This window comes from Phaethon aethereus (genome assembly GCF_964289735.1).
Source record: "Phaethon aethereus genome assembly, chromosome: 4".
Classification (NCBI taxonomy): Eukaryota; Metazoa; Chordata; class Aves; order Phaethontiformes; family Phaethontidae; genus Phaethon; species Phaethon aethereus.
In genome coordinates, this window is record NC_138578.1 from 34,879,373 (window position 1) to 34,896,522 (window position 17,150).

The 17,150-nt window shown below is 50.0% G+C and overlaps 1 protein-coding gene across 1 annotated transcript in view; it reads left to right on the plus strand.

Annotated features, from left to right (window-relative positions):
• Positions 1 to 152: 152 nt before the first annotated feature.
• The window catches only part of SRP72 (signal recognition particle 72), a gene marked incomplete at both ends in the record, with an annotated part of 77,536 nt that continues 60,538 nt past the window's right edge, over positions 153 to 17,150 (plus strand). The window contains one exon of the mRNA XM_081999226.1: positions 153 to 305. Coding sequence (XP_081855352.1) covers positions 153 to 305 — 153 coding nt within the window. The remainder of the gene's footprint in view (positions 306 to 17,150) is intronic.

Below are 17,150 nucleotides of genomic sequence, written 5' to 3' on the forward strand. Positions count from 1 at the left end.
GCGCACCCCGGGCGCGTCACGGGCGAGGCGGGGCGGCTGCGCGCGCCGTCTCCCAGGAGGCAGCGGGAGGGGGTGGATGCGCATGCGCGGCTGGTAGGCTCCGCCCTCCTCCCCTCCTCTCGTCCTCCCGCCCGGGGCGCGCTGGCCGCGCCATGTACCGCTTGGCTCCGACGCTCCTGGCCCGCCTGACCCGCACCCGGCCCTGGGCCCCGGTGCTGCGGCGCGGGGCGGCAGCCAGCGGCGAGGAGGAGCATTTTGTCTTCCTTGAGTACGAGCCAGAGCCGAGCGAGGTAGCGGCAGCAGCGGCGCCCCGCCGGGAGCGGGAGCCGGGGAGGGAACGGTGGCAGCGGGCCCCGGTGGCGGCGGTGGCGGGGCGGCCCGACCCCTCGGTACCGCCGAGCGGCGTGGGCTGCTCGGGCTGCGGGGCCGAGCTGCAGTGCCGCGACGGCGCGGCGCCGGGCTTCCTGCCGGCGGAGAAGTACCGGAGCCTGTCTGAGGGCCCAGCCGGCGTGGCGGGGCTGCGGGGCGCTGTGTGCCAGCGCTGCTGGCTGCTGGCCCACCACGGCCGGGCCCTGCGCTTGCAGCTGCCGCCCGAGCAGCACCGTCTGGTGGTGAGCGCAGCCCTGCGTCGCCCCCTGCGCCACGGCCGCGGCCCACTCCTCCTCTACCTCCTCGACGTGCTGGAGCTGCCCGACCCGGTGCTCCCCCAGCTGCCGGGGCTGCTGGGCCCCGACGTCCCCGCCGCCGGTCTGCTGGTGGTGGCCAACAAGGTGGACCTGCTGCCCGCCGACTCCCCTGGGCACCTGGGGCGGCTGCGGCAGCGGGTGGTGGCGGCCTGCGAGCAGGCTGGTCTGCGCGGAGCCCCGCTGGTGGACGTCCGCCTGGTGAGCGCCAAGACGGGCTTTGGCATGGAGGGACTGGTCAGCAGGCTGCAACGTTCATGGAAGTGCGCTGGCGATGTCTACCTGCTGGGTGCCACCAACTCCGGCAAGTCGACGCTCTTCAACACCCTGCTGCTCTCCGACTACTGCAAGTCCCGTGCCCCCAACGCCGTCAACAGGGCCACCGTCTCCCCCTGGCCAGGTCAGGGACGCCACTCCAACCTTCGCGGCAGGGGTCAGGCGTGGTGTCGGGCAATCATAAGCCAGCTAGCCCCTGTAAGGCTACCCTCAGCCATCACTGGGACAGGGGGACGTGTCACCAAATGGGTGCCTCTCCCCACAAAGCATCGCCATTGTGGGCAGCGAGCTCCCGTGCTGCGCTGTGCTTCGAATCATTACCTTCCTCCAGGCAGCAAGCATGGGAGGCATACACAGAGGGTGCCGTGTGTCTCACAGCATGAAGGGGGTTGGCTCCCCTGCCAGTGGGGACAGTACCTGATCTGGGTGCCTTGCCATTTCCCTATCGGTTAGGGGTGCCCTCCAGTCTAGAGAGCCTGGGAGGTGAGCACCTGTAAAACAATTGTAGGCCAAACCAAGCTGCTTGGAGGTGGGACTTGCCTGGGGTCTATCAAGGCAGTCTTAGCAACACTTGGCTTTGAGATCCGTTTCATCAAACCATAGGTGAGAACAGATCCCAAGCAGATGGATCCCTCATTTCCACTACCCTGGCTGGGGAGGCTAGTACTTTATGGGAGCAGCTGTAGTTTCACCTCCAACTTTGTGTTACTGTGTTTCACCCAAAAGTTGGAGAAGCAATTTTTTTTTTTTTACTCATTCCTCAAAGCTTAAATGTGCCAGATGGTTGAAGGCCCACGCATGCATTGTTTTTTTTCAGGAACAACGCTGAACCTGTTGAAATTTCCAATTATTAATCCTACATGTGACAGGATATTCCGGAGGCAGGAGAGGCTGAAAGAGGAGGCAACAAAAACAGAAGATCAGCTAAGCAATGAAGAAAAAAAGTACCTTAATCAACTTAAAAAGCAAGGTTACCTAGTGGGTGAGTGTTGCCTGAGTAAAGGTATTGCCCCTCTGCCCCAGTGAAATGGGGGCAGATGTATGAAAATACTGCATTACACAAAGGACTGTTAACTCCCTAATTTGCTGTGGAATCCAGCTGGTTTTGGCAAGTAATTTCTTCCCACTCTAAGAACTCATTTCCATTTAATTCTGGGAAGAACATGCTATGTGTAGTAGCAATAAAAAATTTCCAAACTTGTATTCAAGTTGTTTTCACCAGTTTTTGTTCCCTGAGTAATGGGTGCAAGACCTCTAGCTCCTCTGGAAGTAGCATCATTATTATTTCTTTCAAGTACTTCTTTTTCAGCTGTTGTAGTAGCATTGCAGAGGTTTCCTTGTGCAGTGCACCTCCCATCAGCATTTGCTAACCTAGTTCACATAGCTTAGTAGTTTACAATGATATTGCATTATAGGCCATCTCTGATTCCCAAAGAAAACAAGTTTCACTTTTAAATAATCACATTATGGCTGCAGGCCACAGTGGTTATGCATCATTTTAGTATGTATCCAGAAGAGAGGGTTGCCAGAAGATAGCTCTGATCTTCAAATAATTCTGTGTTTGACAGTCTAAGACACTGAAAGAAGAAGGCAGCCTGCTTTACTCTAAAGCAGAAATAATAGTGTCTGTGATCTGGTCCCTGCTATGGTTTTGGGGCTTGAGGAGTGCCAAGGAAGAATTATAGAAGGGATGTCTTAGCATCTTGGCTTTTGAACATGCAAATTGCTAGCCACATAGCATCTTTATCACCCTTATATTAGTGATGTGCACCCCTTTTAAGCAAGGAAAGGGACAGATGTCCAGTTGAAGGAACGCAAGTTAATAAACTAATTACCAGGAAACCTTTCATTTTAATCCAGGAAGAGTTGGAAGAACATTTCAACAGCAGAAGTCTAGCCCTGTGGTTGACTTTGACCCTGACATGCTCTCGTACAGCACAGATGAAGATCCCAGACATTCCCCTAGGAAGCATGAGGAAAGGGAAGAGTTCACACACAACGAAGTGAAGGATGCTCGCTGGTGTTTTGACACGCCGGGGATTTTAAAAGAAAACTGTGTAGGTACTCTGGTGCTGTGTTTCGGGATGACAGCGTTTGGGAGGACTGTTCTGCCTTAGCTATGTGTGCGGGAGAGTATTTCTGCTGCAGTCCTGGGGTTAGGATTCCATTGGTTTGGGCAATTGTGTTAAAATATGGTTTGTGTTTACTTGGGAAGGGTTCATTGTGTTAACGCTGTTGCATTTCTGACTAGCACATACTGTGATCTTTGCAAAGGAACTGTATGGCTGCATCAGCAACCTTTCTTAACATCTGAATGAAGCGACATAAGCATTACTGCTATAAGCAAGTTTATACCAGTATCACCCAAAGAAGCTTGCCCTTTTTCTAGCTCTGTGAGCCTACCGAAAAAGGTGGAACTTAGGAGGATAACCTGCGTTGTTTGACTGAACCAAATCTTTGAGAAAGCATTCTCCTGAAGCTAACAGGATCTGCAGCATTCCTGTTAATAACTCAAATACATCAGGCCTACTTTAATGTTTCAGTAGAGCAATGGCTCTGAAGCCAGTGCTGATGTAGTGCACGCATCCAAAAAAGTTGTGTTTTGATATTTGATCACTTTGAGCTGCAGGTTGTCTTTTGGGGAAGATTAAAAAGTACAAGGAGGTAGGAAAGTTCTGAAGAGAATGAAGTGCAAGAACTGGACTGTGACTGCACAGATCAAGTGCAGATGCTTCTTTCATGAACACTAGAAGACTATTGGTTTTCTAGTAGTTGTGTTTTCCAGATCATAACCCACTTTACTGTGGCACTTTGCTCTCTGATAGCCAGTGTAAAGACGGTCACCAGCTTAGAGACCTGGTTTAGTAATGAGACTGGATATGTTCTTCCCCTCTTCTGGAGTTAAGTGTGGAAAACTTTGTTATGAACCCTGCATTGCCATGGAGATTGGTAACATCTCTGCCTCCTCCTGTTTCTCACTTACTGTGTGGACCAGAATTGAACTGTTCTGTTAAATGTTCTTCACGCCTGATCTACTTGATCTTTTTCCTCTAGCAATATAATGCAAATATTAATTTCATTGTCCCCACTGAAACATCTGGAATGAGTTATGGCAGTACAATTTATCTTGTAGGTTTTAAATCTCCTGACAGAGAAAGAATTAAACCTGGTTTTGCCAACACATGCCATCGTTCCACGGACCTTCATTCTCAAGCCAGGAATGGTCTTGTTTTTAGCAGCCTTGGGACGTGTAGACTACTTACAGGTAAGGGAGGAAAGGATTTTGTGAGCAGCTGCTTCATCTCTTATTATAGTACCAGAAGATAAAAGGCTTTCTGGGTAGCTTTCCCAGACCCTTTCTTTGCTACTTTTGAGATGATAAATCTGTTAATAAAGCACCGCAATAAAGTCAGAATGTCTTGGGATGGGGAGTTGCAGTTGAAAGGTTTGATACTTTTTACCAGCGAGCAATATTTTATATTGTATAATAGTAACTGCTTTTGAATGTTGACAAATGCCTTCAGCTTAATGTGCTTCCCGTAACATACAATGACACGAGGGAGGAAAGAGAGTGCCAGAGTTAACTGAGAAAATAGGTGGGTTTCCTCATTTCTGTGTTTAGTGAAAGCCATCTGCCAAGAGAGAAAAGCGTGAGCATTTTTCTTTCCCGACACAGACGTCTCTGAAGAATTTGCCCAAGGAAGGAATTAAATGTAAAAGTATTTTGGTTTCTGTAAAAAATATTTTTAAAAGGCACCATGTGTCCCCCCTGCCAATTTCTTCCATTTATTAGAAATCCCATGCCATACACCTTTATTGAACAATATGGAGCTCATCCATCCCATGAGGTTTCCTCTGGAAGGAGTGGTTTCTTCCAGATAGGGTCTAGCACTTATGAAAAGGCCTTTCTCAGTAGTTTGCCCCATTTTGGGAAGGGCATGTGTATATGGCTATTCCTTTGTTTCCGTCAGCTCTCCAAGATCACCATAGAAATGTTGAATTGGCATTTAGCTGAGGACATTCTTGACCTGCTGGAAGAAAACCAGAAAGGTGGAGGGGGCAGGATTCTGTAAGTCATAGTGTACCAGTATGGCAGGAGAGCTCCATCATAGTTAAGGTGAGAATCCAGAGCCCTGTCCTGAAAAACATCTTGGCAGTATAGAAGAGTAATGCCTCATTCAGAAAAAAATGCTGTTTGTGAGGAGTGCAACCCAGCAGAAAAAAAAATGTCTTTATCCATAGTGTCTTGGGCAAAGCTCTCAGAAAAGAATGAGGCATGTTGGTTGGGTGATAGTGGGGACTTGAGAAAGCACCTGGATTTTCATCCCTGACAAAGTAGGACAGTGATGCAGGTGGTGACATCTTGCTGGCAGTAAACACCCTCTGCAGAAACACTGCGAGATCAGGCCAGCCTGTGAGTGTGGACAAGGCCTCTCACATGATGAAGAGGATGGGGCAGGCAGTCTGGACACAGGGCTGCCAGATGGGTTGTTTTGTCATGAGGAATGATTTTTGTTCTTGGGAGTTGTAGAGAATGTGGCTGGTATTGACAGCCTGGGGAACCTCAGGTCAGGGTATAAAGAAATGTCACACCACCTCCTGATGAGAGAGGATCAGGCTCAGAGACGTGTCCAGTGCAGCAGGGCTGGCAGTTAGGCTTCATGCTGTAAGCCTGTTCTCCATGTAATAGTGCTCCTAGCAAACTCAGCTGTGCACATTTAGGGCCCCAGAGATTCTCTATCTGTTTCAGCCCATTGCTGCATCAGTCTTGCATCTACATCCTCCAGAGACCTTGAAGTACAGTTGTGCTCAGACCATGATAGAGGAGCCTCTGCCTCAGATTATATCTGTGAGGAACTTGGAGGAATCGCTGCACTTGGGTTTCCTTATTTCAGGCTGCTAGCAGTGTTTGTAGAGGTCTTTCCTCCTGTAACCTTGTTTGCTTTAAGCGCAGAAGTTATGAGTGCCTGCTGAAATTGCGCCACATTTCATAGTCTTCACAAGTCTTTGCATAGCTTGAGAGCAGCTTGGAACCAAGTGTGGTTTGATAGGAGGTGCGTGTTAGAAATGTAAAGTGATAGGAGAAAAAGCACCAGACATGTGATGTCCATCACCTCTCATGCTAAATAATCACATTGAGTTTGTTCTTGGGAATTAAACTTGAGCAAAGATATCTCTTGGATGATTTGCCTGTGAGCAGATGTGATGGCAGAGGATGCTTTGAGGCAGGATGGTGAAGCCATGGGTGCTTCTCTCCTGGAAGCTCAGCTCTGCTGTTTATATAAACGCTGGCTGCTCTGCAGTGACAGAGGCAAGAACCCCTCCTTGGACAAGGAGGGGACATCAGTCAGTTTTCAACATGCAGGAAAGAAACGGAGCAGGGGAGAGCAATTCAGGACTGCTTTTCTGTTATCATAAATAACGTCCTCTTCTTTTTTTTTATTTCAGGGAGAAAAGCCTGCCTGGTTTTCTGTCATGGCTTCTAACCTGTTGCCAGTCCACATTTCTACCCTGAGTAAGGCAGACGCCATCTACGAGAAGCATGCTGGCCAAGAGTTACTAAAGGTAGGAGGAGGTGCTGTCATGGGCTCTTGGTTGCAGATAGGTGGCCATCCTGCCTGGTGAAGTGCCCTGGTTGGGGCACAATTGACAGGGAGGACCAGCACGTTTCAGGAGTTTGGGACTTCTGCAGCGGGTGAGTGGAGGTCTGCGGTGTGGACTGCATGGCTGCAGCTGTGTTAGTAGAGAGGTCCCAAGATGATGTATTTCAGCAGAGCTGCAGCTGCTGTTTCTAGCATTCAAGCTAAGATTTGTGGAGCTCTGCTCTCTGATGCTTGGCTCTTTTAGAACAGCCTTGAAGTGCAGGCAGCAATGGGGATATTTTCCATGGAAAATTTCAGATTGGGGTTTCAGAACAGACTGCAGTTGAAAAATATACCTTTCTTATTTCCCTGCTGGATCCTCTGCACAGCCCTGCATATTTTGGTGGTCTGCCTTTTTCCTTGATATTGCCACACACTGTGTAGCACTTGCAGATTGATGGGGGACAGGGTGAGCTGTCCTTGTCCTGGCAGCTCCATTCCTGTGCACATCAAGAACAAGCACTCTCACTCACATCAAGGCTTGAGCCACAATCTGGGTTGTGCAGCGGGCACTCCATCTTTGCTCACCTCTGAGCTCCCACTGGGTTGCTTTGGATGTGATCCTGATTCTGTTCTTGGCAAACCTGAAGTAACTCCTGTAGTGTATTCAAGCCAGCTCTTAATTGGCTAACAATGGTCTAATATATTCCCACTTGTGCCTTGCTTGGCATTTTAAGGTAGGAACGCTGAACCATCTCTTGACTGTTAAATCTTTTCTCCATGTTTTGATATTAGGTTCCCATGGGTGGGGAAGAGCGAATGAAAGAGTTCCCCCCACTTGTCCCTCAGGACGTTACACTGAAAGGAATCGGTACCACTGAGGCAGTCGCAGATATCAAGCTTTCTTCTGCAGGTAACAATATTTCTTCATCAGTTTGCTTTGCAGGTTCTGCATGCTAGAAACATGGATAGGAGGAGGACTCTGAGGGGATGGAGCGTATTTCCTGCTCAGAGCAGGACTGTCACCAACACAAAATCAGGGCAGCCATGACTTTGGCTGAGGCTTGGCAACCTCCAAGAATGCAGATTGAGAACCATGCTTGTACAGGATGACCACATTGGAATACTTTATGCTCTGGCTGCCATACAAGTTCCACAGCATTATGAATGGCTGTGACACTGTCCGCTTTCCAGGTGAGAGGAGAAGGCCATGGACTGGAAAGCTGTATTACTGTATTTGATATTATTTGGTAATTCACACCATCTCTCTGAAGCTCACTGGGAAAGAGCTGTGTCTGGGGAGAGCAAGATGTGGCTTTAGGTGCTGCCTTCTATTGGGAAAGGGCAGGATACGACCTTTGAGCTTGGTTTCTCAAAGAAATCACACCTGGGTAGCTGAGGTTCCTAGGCAACACAGGAAGCACCAAATTCTGATACTAGTGCTACTACTAATACTTGTCTTGCTGACTGTCTGTATTTTTGGTTTTGGCTATGCAGGCTGGGTGGCAGTGACAGCTCACGTGGGAGAGAAATTGCTGCTCCGAGCTTATACTCCCAAGGGCACCATGTTGGTGGTGCGGGAGCCTCCCCTTTTGCCATACATCAGTACCATCAGAGGGGCCCGGATCGCAGGCACTGCTGCCTATAGGACCAAAAAGCTTCCTTCCCTGGTGGAAAACCTGAAAACTTCAGGGAAGAGATAGCACTTCTAATCATCTCGGGAAGGTAGAAGACAGAACAGCCTCTGGAGACCTTGTTGCTTACTGATATTCAGGAGAGCTTGGACTCCTTTTTAAAGGCAGACAGGCACATTTTTGAAAGCAGGCCTGAGGGGGGGAAGTAAAGCGCCTGATTCAGGACTCCACAAGTCCATGCCTGATCCAGCTGCTGAACTGCAGCCATTTTGAATGAGCTGAGTGGCTGGTACCTTGCTGTCGGAGGTGAAACAGTTTCTGCCTGGGACCTGACAGTATCTATGAGGAAACCCCTTTATCTGTTCCCTCTTGAAATACGGGATGGGAACTCACCTGCCTGCCCTGGGCTGGCTTTGCTGCTCATAGAGTAGGTCTTCTCTTGCAGACATGCTCCCACAGGTCAGAAACCATCACCTTGTTCTTGGAGGCTTTATGGTGTTTCCAGAGTTGAAGGAGGTGGCGGGAGTGGGGAGGAGCAGGGAATGCTCCGGTGTGGGTATGACCTTCCTAGCGGGTGATAGTACAAAAATCAGGTCCTTTCAGTCCTTCAACATCTGTGGCAGATGAGGGAGTGCAACACCCTCCTTTTGGGCATAGGAAAGGTGAATTAATGACAAGTAGGTCTGCTCATATGCCTGAAGAGGAGACTTTTGCAACTCACTGCTTTGATTTGGTTTCTGTAGCTTGTGTAAAGGTTTCTGAAACTGAGGGTGTAGAATAAAACTTTTCAAAGACACTTTACTCCTTTGTATCCTTTTCAAATTGCTGACAAAGCACTCTTGTGTGGGCATAAGCATCCTGCTAACTACACAAAAGCTCTAGCAGAAAGGCCAGTGTTTAGAAGAGAATGTATCATGCCAGACCTGACAGACGAAGAGTGGTGAAGGTGCTGCAGCTCCGTCCTGCCAGGTCCAACTACTAGTGAGGCTGAAGATGTATTCCCAAGTAGGCACACATACACACCACATACATACATGTCCGGCCACAGAGATTGCAGACACACAGCACTTAATGCAAACATAGACAGCACCAAGGGCCTGTATGCGCATGTGTGCACGCACAGACAAACGTGGTGGATCTCTCCAGCTGCGGGGCTAGACACTCGGTGCTGCCGCTTTCCCAGTTGCTGGCACCTGGAGATGTGAGCCCCTGAGGCTGCAGCCCTGCTCTAGTTACTGGTACAGACCTCTTGCTCATAAGCACAGCTGGCCAGGACTCCCCTGGTCCCATAGCCTTATGCTCTCCTAGAGCCAACCAGGTGTTTTGACACCCTGAGCTGGCCCTTAGAGACCCTCACACCCCTTTTTTTCCCAGCCTGCTTCAGCCATTCTCCAGCTTGTTCTTCACTGGTGACAGCACACCCATCCGTACTTCAGTTGCTGCACCGTGGACACACAGTTCCTCTGACCCATGGTCTGACTCCATTTGCTGCCCTCACATCCCCGTATGGACACAGAATGCAAGCCCTCACCCAAAAAAGTTAGAAAGGAATTCAATAAGGACACAGGACAGACTCTCCTGATCAAGTGCAGGGCATGGCCAGACAAGCATGACAACTAGCCAACTATTTACATACAACTAGCCCTCTTTATCCCCTTACTTCTTTATTTCCACACTTGTTCCCCAAATCACCTAAATCCCTTTTCCCACCTTTGATTCCTCCCTTGAACAAGTCCTGTGCAAACTCAAAATGTTCTTCCCTTGCATGCCCTGATGTGTCCCACATCCCTAGACAGCAAATCCTCCTTAGCCCAAAAGTGACCTGGAGAGCAACGTGACACACAGACTCACAGCATGGTTGGGGTTGAAGTCACCTCTGGAGGTCCTCTGGTCCAATCCCCCTGCTCAGGCAAGGCCACCTAGACCAGGCTGCCCAGTACTGTGTCTAGATGGTTTTTTACTGTCTCCAAGGATGGAGATTCCACAAGGTCCCTGGGAAACCTGTGGCCGTACTTGGTCACCCTCACAGTAAAAAACTGTTTCCTGATGTTCAGAGGGGACCTCCTGTGTTCCCCTCTGTGCTCATTGCCCCCAGTCCTGTCACTGGGCACCACTGAAAAGAGCCTGGCTCCATCCTCTACACCTTCCCTTCAGGTGTTTATAAACGTTGATTAGATCCCCCCAAAGACCTATGGTGATGGGTGTTGCTCCTGGACAGATGGGCCGATGGCTCTGCACGCACAGCCCTGAAAGGCACCCAGATAGGGTGTTTATTCCTCAGGAGTCCTTCAGCTGGGTTCCTGTCTGCCCTTGTGCAGCTCCAGGCTTGTGCAGATGCGTCCTTGATGGGCTGATGGCCCCGATGATGGGCCTGGGAGTAGCTCGGCAGGGCATTATTTGGGGTCCCCCTCTCACCACTGTCTGTGCTCCTTTATGGGTGTGCAGCCTGGGCTGGAGAAGTTGCCTTAGTCTGGATGGTGCTTAAAGATGCCTCTTCACCGGCCTGCACTGCAGCTACATTTAGACAGCTCAACAGGGCCAGCCTGCAGAAACCTGGCACTAGCCCCATCTTGCTGCCTAAAATGATGTTCCCAGCCAGGGCATTTTTACTCATGCTGTTACAGAGATACACAAGGTTTCATGCCTTGAGGAGAACCTGCCCCGTGCTGGTAGCACATTTGATTTAACAAGGGGTGGGAGAAAACAGTGGAAAGTAGACGCTTGCACCTCCTCATTTGGGGGGGTTCTGCGGAGCGGTCCTAGGAAAGCAGGCATGGAAAAAGGCACAGAGCTCTCAGCTAAACTGGGAGGCAGGAAGAGGATCTGGCTGCGGTCTGTTCAAACTAGCTTGACAAATCCAAACCAGGCATCCCCTGTAACAGTGCTCGCTGCTGTACGTCTGGGAAAGGCACAACATGAAAGGAAAACAGCTCCACATGCGGCAAGAGTAACTGGAAGACCTGCCTCTGTTTCAGCGGTGGTTCTCAGCCCCGGGGCTGGATGTGAAAAATTGCAGCCAAGTGTTTGGTGTAGCAGGTCCCCTGGTTTTGGGGAGAAAAGAAAAAAAAAAAAAAGCCTTTCTACAAGGACAGGTGGGCTGTGTGTGGGCTCAGGGGGTGCTGGGGCCATACCCAGGAGAAAAGGCTTGCTGCCAACATGGGGATGTGCGGGGAGGAGGCACGCACGCCTCCCATGCCCAGCATCCTTTTGTGTCCAGCCCCGACGTGCAAGCAGTGAGCTGGGGCACGCGGGGGCTCGGCCCTGGGTAGGTGTTGAAGGGCTTTTGCAAAAGCCGTGCTGTGCCTCGACAGCAGCAGCCGGCTAGCGACAAAAATGGGTGCTCCTGACAGACGCTGAACCTGGAGGAGGTTGTCATGTGGAAGCAATTAGTGCCTCCATGAAAGCATAAACATGCCTTTTATGAGCTCCCAGGGCTGAGTTACACTGGAGCCAAAGACGTGCTCGGAAACGCTTCTCAAAGGGAGGGTTCGTGTCTGGTTTATGCCAGACAGCCTGAAAGATAAGGCAATTTTTACCATGCCTGTGGACAACAGCTAATTTCATCTTAGCTCAGGAGCCAAAAGCAAAGGTGCTTTGAGCCTGTGCACAAAAATGAGGCATAAAGAGAGGGCTGGGAAGGTCCAAGCCCCTGGGAAGGTCTGCTTTTCGCAAGTGTCCCAGTGTCCACTAGCAGGGTGCAATCATTTACAGCTGCTCCAGAAGAGTGTGTTCCACAGAACCGCTCAGTTTGCTGGAGAACTGCACAAAAACCCAGCTCACAGCTTACAATGGGATAGTAAAAATACAAGTGAAATCCTACAGAAGGACAGATTTGAACGTGTAACAGCTAAAGCTGGCTGGCAATGCCTTTGGGCCGGCAGAGGGTTGCAGCACCCGGGGGTGTTTGTGTACCTGGACAGGGGTGCTCCCCGACTTCCCAGCGAAGCGCAGAGCTGGGCTGGAGCAGGGCAGTGTGGCGTGCAGAACTGGGCCAGGCAAGGGAGGGCTGCATCTCCCCGCCGCCCTGCAAGCAGGGACATGCCGCTGCAGCTGGGAGCCCATGGGCTGGTTTGCTTTGGCACGCATCTGATGTGGCGCCAGCTCGCCCCCCCCCAAAAAAAGTCTTCCTTTCCCTACCCAGTGGCTATTCCCTTTTCAGAGCTGCTCACGACAGGGGACTCCCAGCCTAGGAAAATGGCCGCTGTTTTTCACAGCAAGAGCAGAACAAGTCCCTTGTAAAAAGTTTTCCCACTGTTCACACTCCCAAAATAGCCTGCAATGTGGGAAGAGGCGCATTGGGTTGGGAACCTAATGGACCAGAAGTTTCGAGCATCTGCTTCCCGCTGATTTTCCTGTGATTCGCAGCTTGTAATTGCCCATAAACTCCTTTCACCAGCAACTGTCTTCACTCATCTTGTAGCTAAACTGCTGGGGGGTGCCCAACATGACTGGTGCTGGAGCAGAGACTTGATGGTGGGTCCATGTCCTGGTGGTGCGTTGACCTGACCTGTCCCGGCAGTTCCTCCGGTGGCAGAGGAGAGTTCTGTCCGTGCAGGCCAGCTGGCAGTGTCCTGAAACAACAGACCGGCTGCTGTTGAGGATGAGTTGGTGGTAACATCCCATGCCACATCTTTGGATTATTCAGTGCCTCAGGCCCCTGGTCCAGCCTCATCAGGCAGCACTGAATCAAGAAAGATGAGAAAAAGAAAAAAAAAAGCCCTCAGACCGTCAGGGTTATTCCAGCCAGCTCTGAGCAGGCCGAGGGCTTAGTGGCTTTTGGAAGGAGTAGAGCAGCATATGACACCTTTGTGAAAACCAGGACGCTCAGCACAGCGACCGGAAAGGGGCTCAGCCTTCTTTTTGTTTTTTCTCCATGATTGCAGGGCCCAGGGATGCTGAAATAAAAGAGTGCAAACAGGCAGGCCAGATCAGAAGGCAGACGAACGTGCGCGGCGCTGCCCGTGTGTTACGCTGCGAGCGTGGGGTGGGCGCCTGCGACGCCGCAGATGTGCATGAGGTGCGTTGCGCAAGCGCGGGCTGTGCTGCAAGCGCGCGCTCCTGAGATCGCCACTTAAAAATTACATCCCCTTGGCAGTTTCGCCTCCCGCGTCCCTGCTTAAGGCAGCGCGCACCCGCGCCAGCACTCGGGAGGTCGTCCTGCCGCTTCGTAACCCGCCAGGGCGCTGCAGATGTGCCGGTGTCCCGCAGCCCCCCCGAGGGACCGCTCACCATCTTCCCACTCAACTTTTTGCCCCAACTCTCCTTTGTCTGTCTGCAATGGAAACAAAGCCAGCCGCCAACCTCAGCCGCTCCCTCACCTCCTGCGCGGCCTCTGCTGCAGACAGCAGTTTGAGCTGGCTAGACAGGGCTAAAGAAGGCCCAGGATGGCCCCTTCGACCAGCCCGTGGGCCAGAGGCAGGTTCAGCCACCTGGCTTGAGCCCGAGGGTGTCGGAGCACTGCCAGGACACGGCCGTGCCGCAGGTTTGGTGCTTCCAGCAAAGAAAGGAGATGCAGGGAACTCAATTTACCCAGCTTAAAAATACAACCTGGCCAAGGGAAGAGTTTTGCCCTGCTAGGATTACCTTTTCCTATGTATAGGCTATACATGAACCTATATAAAGCCACTTGCATCAGCATGGCTAAGCTTTGAAAACAAACAAACAAACAAACCACCACCAAACCAAAACCAGGAATCTAGCATTTATTCTCCTTCAGAGCGTCAGCAAAGCCTGGGTAAGGCAGCTGAATTACGGCATGAGCTTGCTCTGTCCCCATACAAGCCAGCAGGAAGGTAAGTCATCCCCCCCTTGAGCTGACTCACCTTTTGGGCATCTCGGTGTGTGGGCAGGAGCCCACGCTGGCCTGCAAGGTACCGCGGAGCCAGGCACTTGTGCCCGGCTACCCACTTCTGTCAAAAACCAACTTAGACCGAAGCAGCTTCTAAGCATGTTCTCAGCCTAGCAGGTTTTACCCTGGTTTTCTAGCAGGACAAAACTAGCAGGTTCTCTGCCAAGGTGCAAGGAGCTAGGCAAAGGTAAGGGTGACCTGACTGCAGGTTGAAGGGAAAATGCTTCCCCACGTTGCCGACCCACTTGCGCTCTCTGGTTTCAGCTGGCTTGTCCCCAGAACAGCTTCCCGGGGGTGGGGAGCAGCACTAGCTGGTGGTACAAAGGGCAGGGCCTCCTCTGTCGATCCAGTTTGAAATCACGAACGCACAGGGCGCAGGCAAAGAGGCACACAAGTACCCAGACCCTGCCGCCTCTCTGCAGGGCATCTCCCTCGCAGCCCTGCGGGCAGGCTCGGGCACCACTCCCGTTCCCTGTCCTTACATCGGCTTTACCATAAACTGCACGCACACGCTGCCTACAAGACTTTGAGGTGAGCTAACCAAAACCTGCCCCTTGCCCCGGTGACGACAGCCCCTGCCACCCTGCAGCCCTCCGAGGCCGTGTCCCGTGGCAGCAGTGCACCCTGCTCTCTGCTGCGTGACTGCTAACAGCACGGCCCAGAAACCCAAATCCCCGTTGACAGACTGAGGTGACTTGGGGGGGTGCATTTTATGAGAAAACGTTTAATCAGAGAAGAGAAAATCTCACTTCTTGCGCTTCTAGGGTGTCCCAAATTGTTCAAAGCTGCAGCAGCTGCATATACAACTATCCCCACGAGTTCATCAAATGTCATTTGCCTTTATCCCTTGGCAAATAGGAATTGTTCTGCATTAGTAGGAGGCAAGAATGACCAGGGCCTAGAAGGCAGGTTAGCATCATGGGCTTACCCAGCTCCGGTTCTCAAAAAGGGCCAGGGTGGCAGAGAGATGAAAAGTCACCCTTGCAGGCTGTACCAGGCTCCACAGCTCTCAAAGACATTTTCAGTATCTATACAGGCAGTATCGTAGCCATAGGGATGATGAGTGACTTCATTTTCATAAATCTACTGTTAATTCCCCACATGAGACAGCAACAGAGACCGTTTCGGAATGCAGGAGGAATTGCCACCTGCATTACCTCTGAAACTCAAATTTAGAATCCTCAGCTTCCATCAAGTTGCACCGCTTCTGACGCGGCGGGGAATACGCCTTGCAGGCCCACCCCGCCTGTCCTGCCAAGTCACAGACAGGTTCCAGCACTAAGTTTGAGCCTCGTCTGTATTGCACATGCCTCCGACCTTGTGCCCTGTCCTCACTGAAGTGGGCAGGGAAACGAATAGGGTATGTTGAAATGGAAAAAGAAGGTATTTCTGGAGCCGTTGTCCCTGTCTGCATTCAGATCTGCGTGTGCACGCATGTGGCATCTATGTCTTGGCTCCCCCAGACCGTGCTGGCTTGAGGTGGTGAAGAGCTCCGTCAACCGTGCTCGCGCCGCTCCTGCCTTTAGTTACAAATTGCCATTAATAACTGGGAGATAGAAGCTGCAGGTTCCTTAATAAAGTTTATTTAATCATACTATGCTTAGGAAAATACACTTGTAAGGGTTAATATAATGCAATTTAGTTTAACTTTATACTACATTTTGGACAAAAGACTTCTTATACATGTTTTAGGTAAAAACAGGATGTATGATGTGGCTTGTTTTACATCTATTACAAACGTAGAAAAGACTGTCATGCACTACAGTAGAGAGAGCATGAAAAAAAATTACCTTTGGTTTAATTCAGAGAATACAAGTATTGCACTGTAAAAGCATCAAACATGGTGCAACTAAACATCATAAACATGTTTCCATGCCAGCTTACAAAAGTTTGTTAGCTAGTGTAATTTTAGAGGGGGAAAATATATGTACACTTAAAACAATTCCATTAGCTACTTGGATTCTGTTAATATTGTATGCACACCACAAATCTACACAACTGACATTCAAGGGAACTCCTGAATTTAATACCTTTCAGCTACATTAAATCTGTTGAAATGGCTTTAAACTGAAAGAAGGTAAATTTAGATTAGATACAGGGAAGAAATTCTTCACTATGAGGATGGTGGGGCACTGGAACAGGTTGCCCAGAGTTGTGGATGCCCCATCCCTGGAAGTATTCGAGGCCAGGTTGGACAGGGCTCTGAGCAACCTGGTCTAGTAGAAGATGTCCCTGCCCATGGCAGGGGGTTGGAACTAGATGATCTTTAAGGTCCCTTCCAACCCAAACCATTCTATGCTTCTATGAAATCTGTTGAAATCAATGACGTTACCATATCTTAACTGGCCTGTCAAGTTGTTAAACATTCTTCTTCTTTAAATGACTAAAGTTCCAGCCTAGATCATCAAAATCCAGAAACAGCAATTACAATACCATGGATTATTAATGCCTAGCTACCCACTTCTAGATCATTTCTCAGGGCAGTTACTTTTGAGTGTATAGATCCATACAGCAAAAGCCCCAAACATGTTGCTCAACCAAGGGCTAGCAGTGTAAGGGGATCATTGTGCTAATCCTTCCAACCACATATTGGAGGTTGAACGCTCATACAGGTATTCTTGCCAACAAACACAAAAAAGCTAGCATTGGCAAACTCAACACTGAATAATTTAAGAATATTTGAAAAGACAAAAAAAAAAAAAAAAGCATTGTTTAAAGGGAAATACAGCAATGTAAGACCACCATATATGGTGGGTTACCTGACCTATACCCCCCTCAAATACTCAGTATTAGCCATGTCGAACATTTTAGGTACACATAATGCATTACATCCTGGCTGCTTTACCATTAACGTACTCCCAAACCTTGATCTTAACCAAGCAGAGAATTCCAACACAGTTCTGCACCAACATTAGGTATTTAAGGACATTGTTGATAGATCCCAGATAGAAAGAATCAACTTTTCTTCTTCTTAATATGTTAATAATTTATTTTCAGTTTCTAATCTTGTGGTAAGAAACACTGCTGAACAGGAGCCGACTGTCGTCATCAAAAGAGTTCTTGTCAGATCAAGCATTGAAACCTTTACCACTTCTCAGAAATGTGCAGCAGAGTATCTCAGGGAACC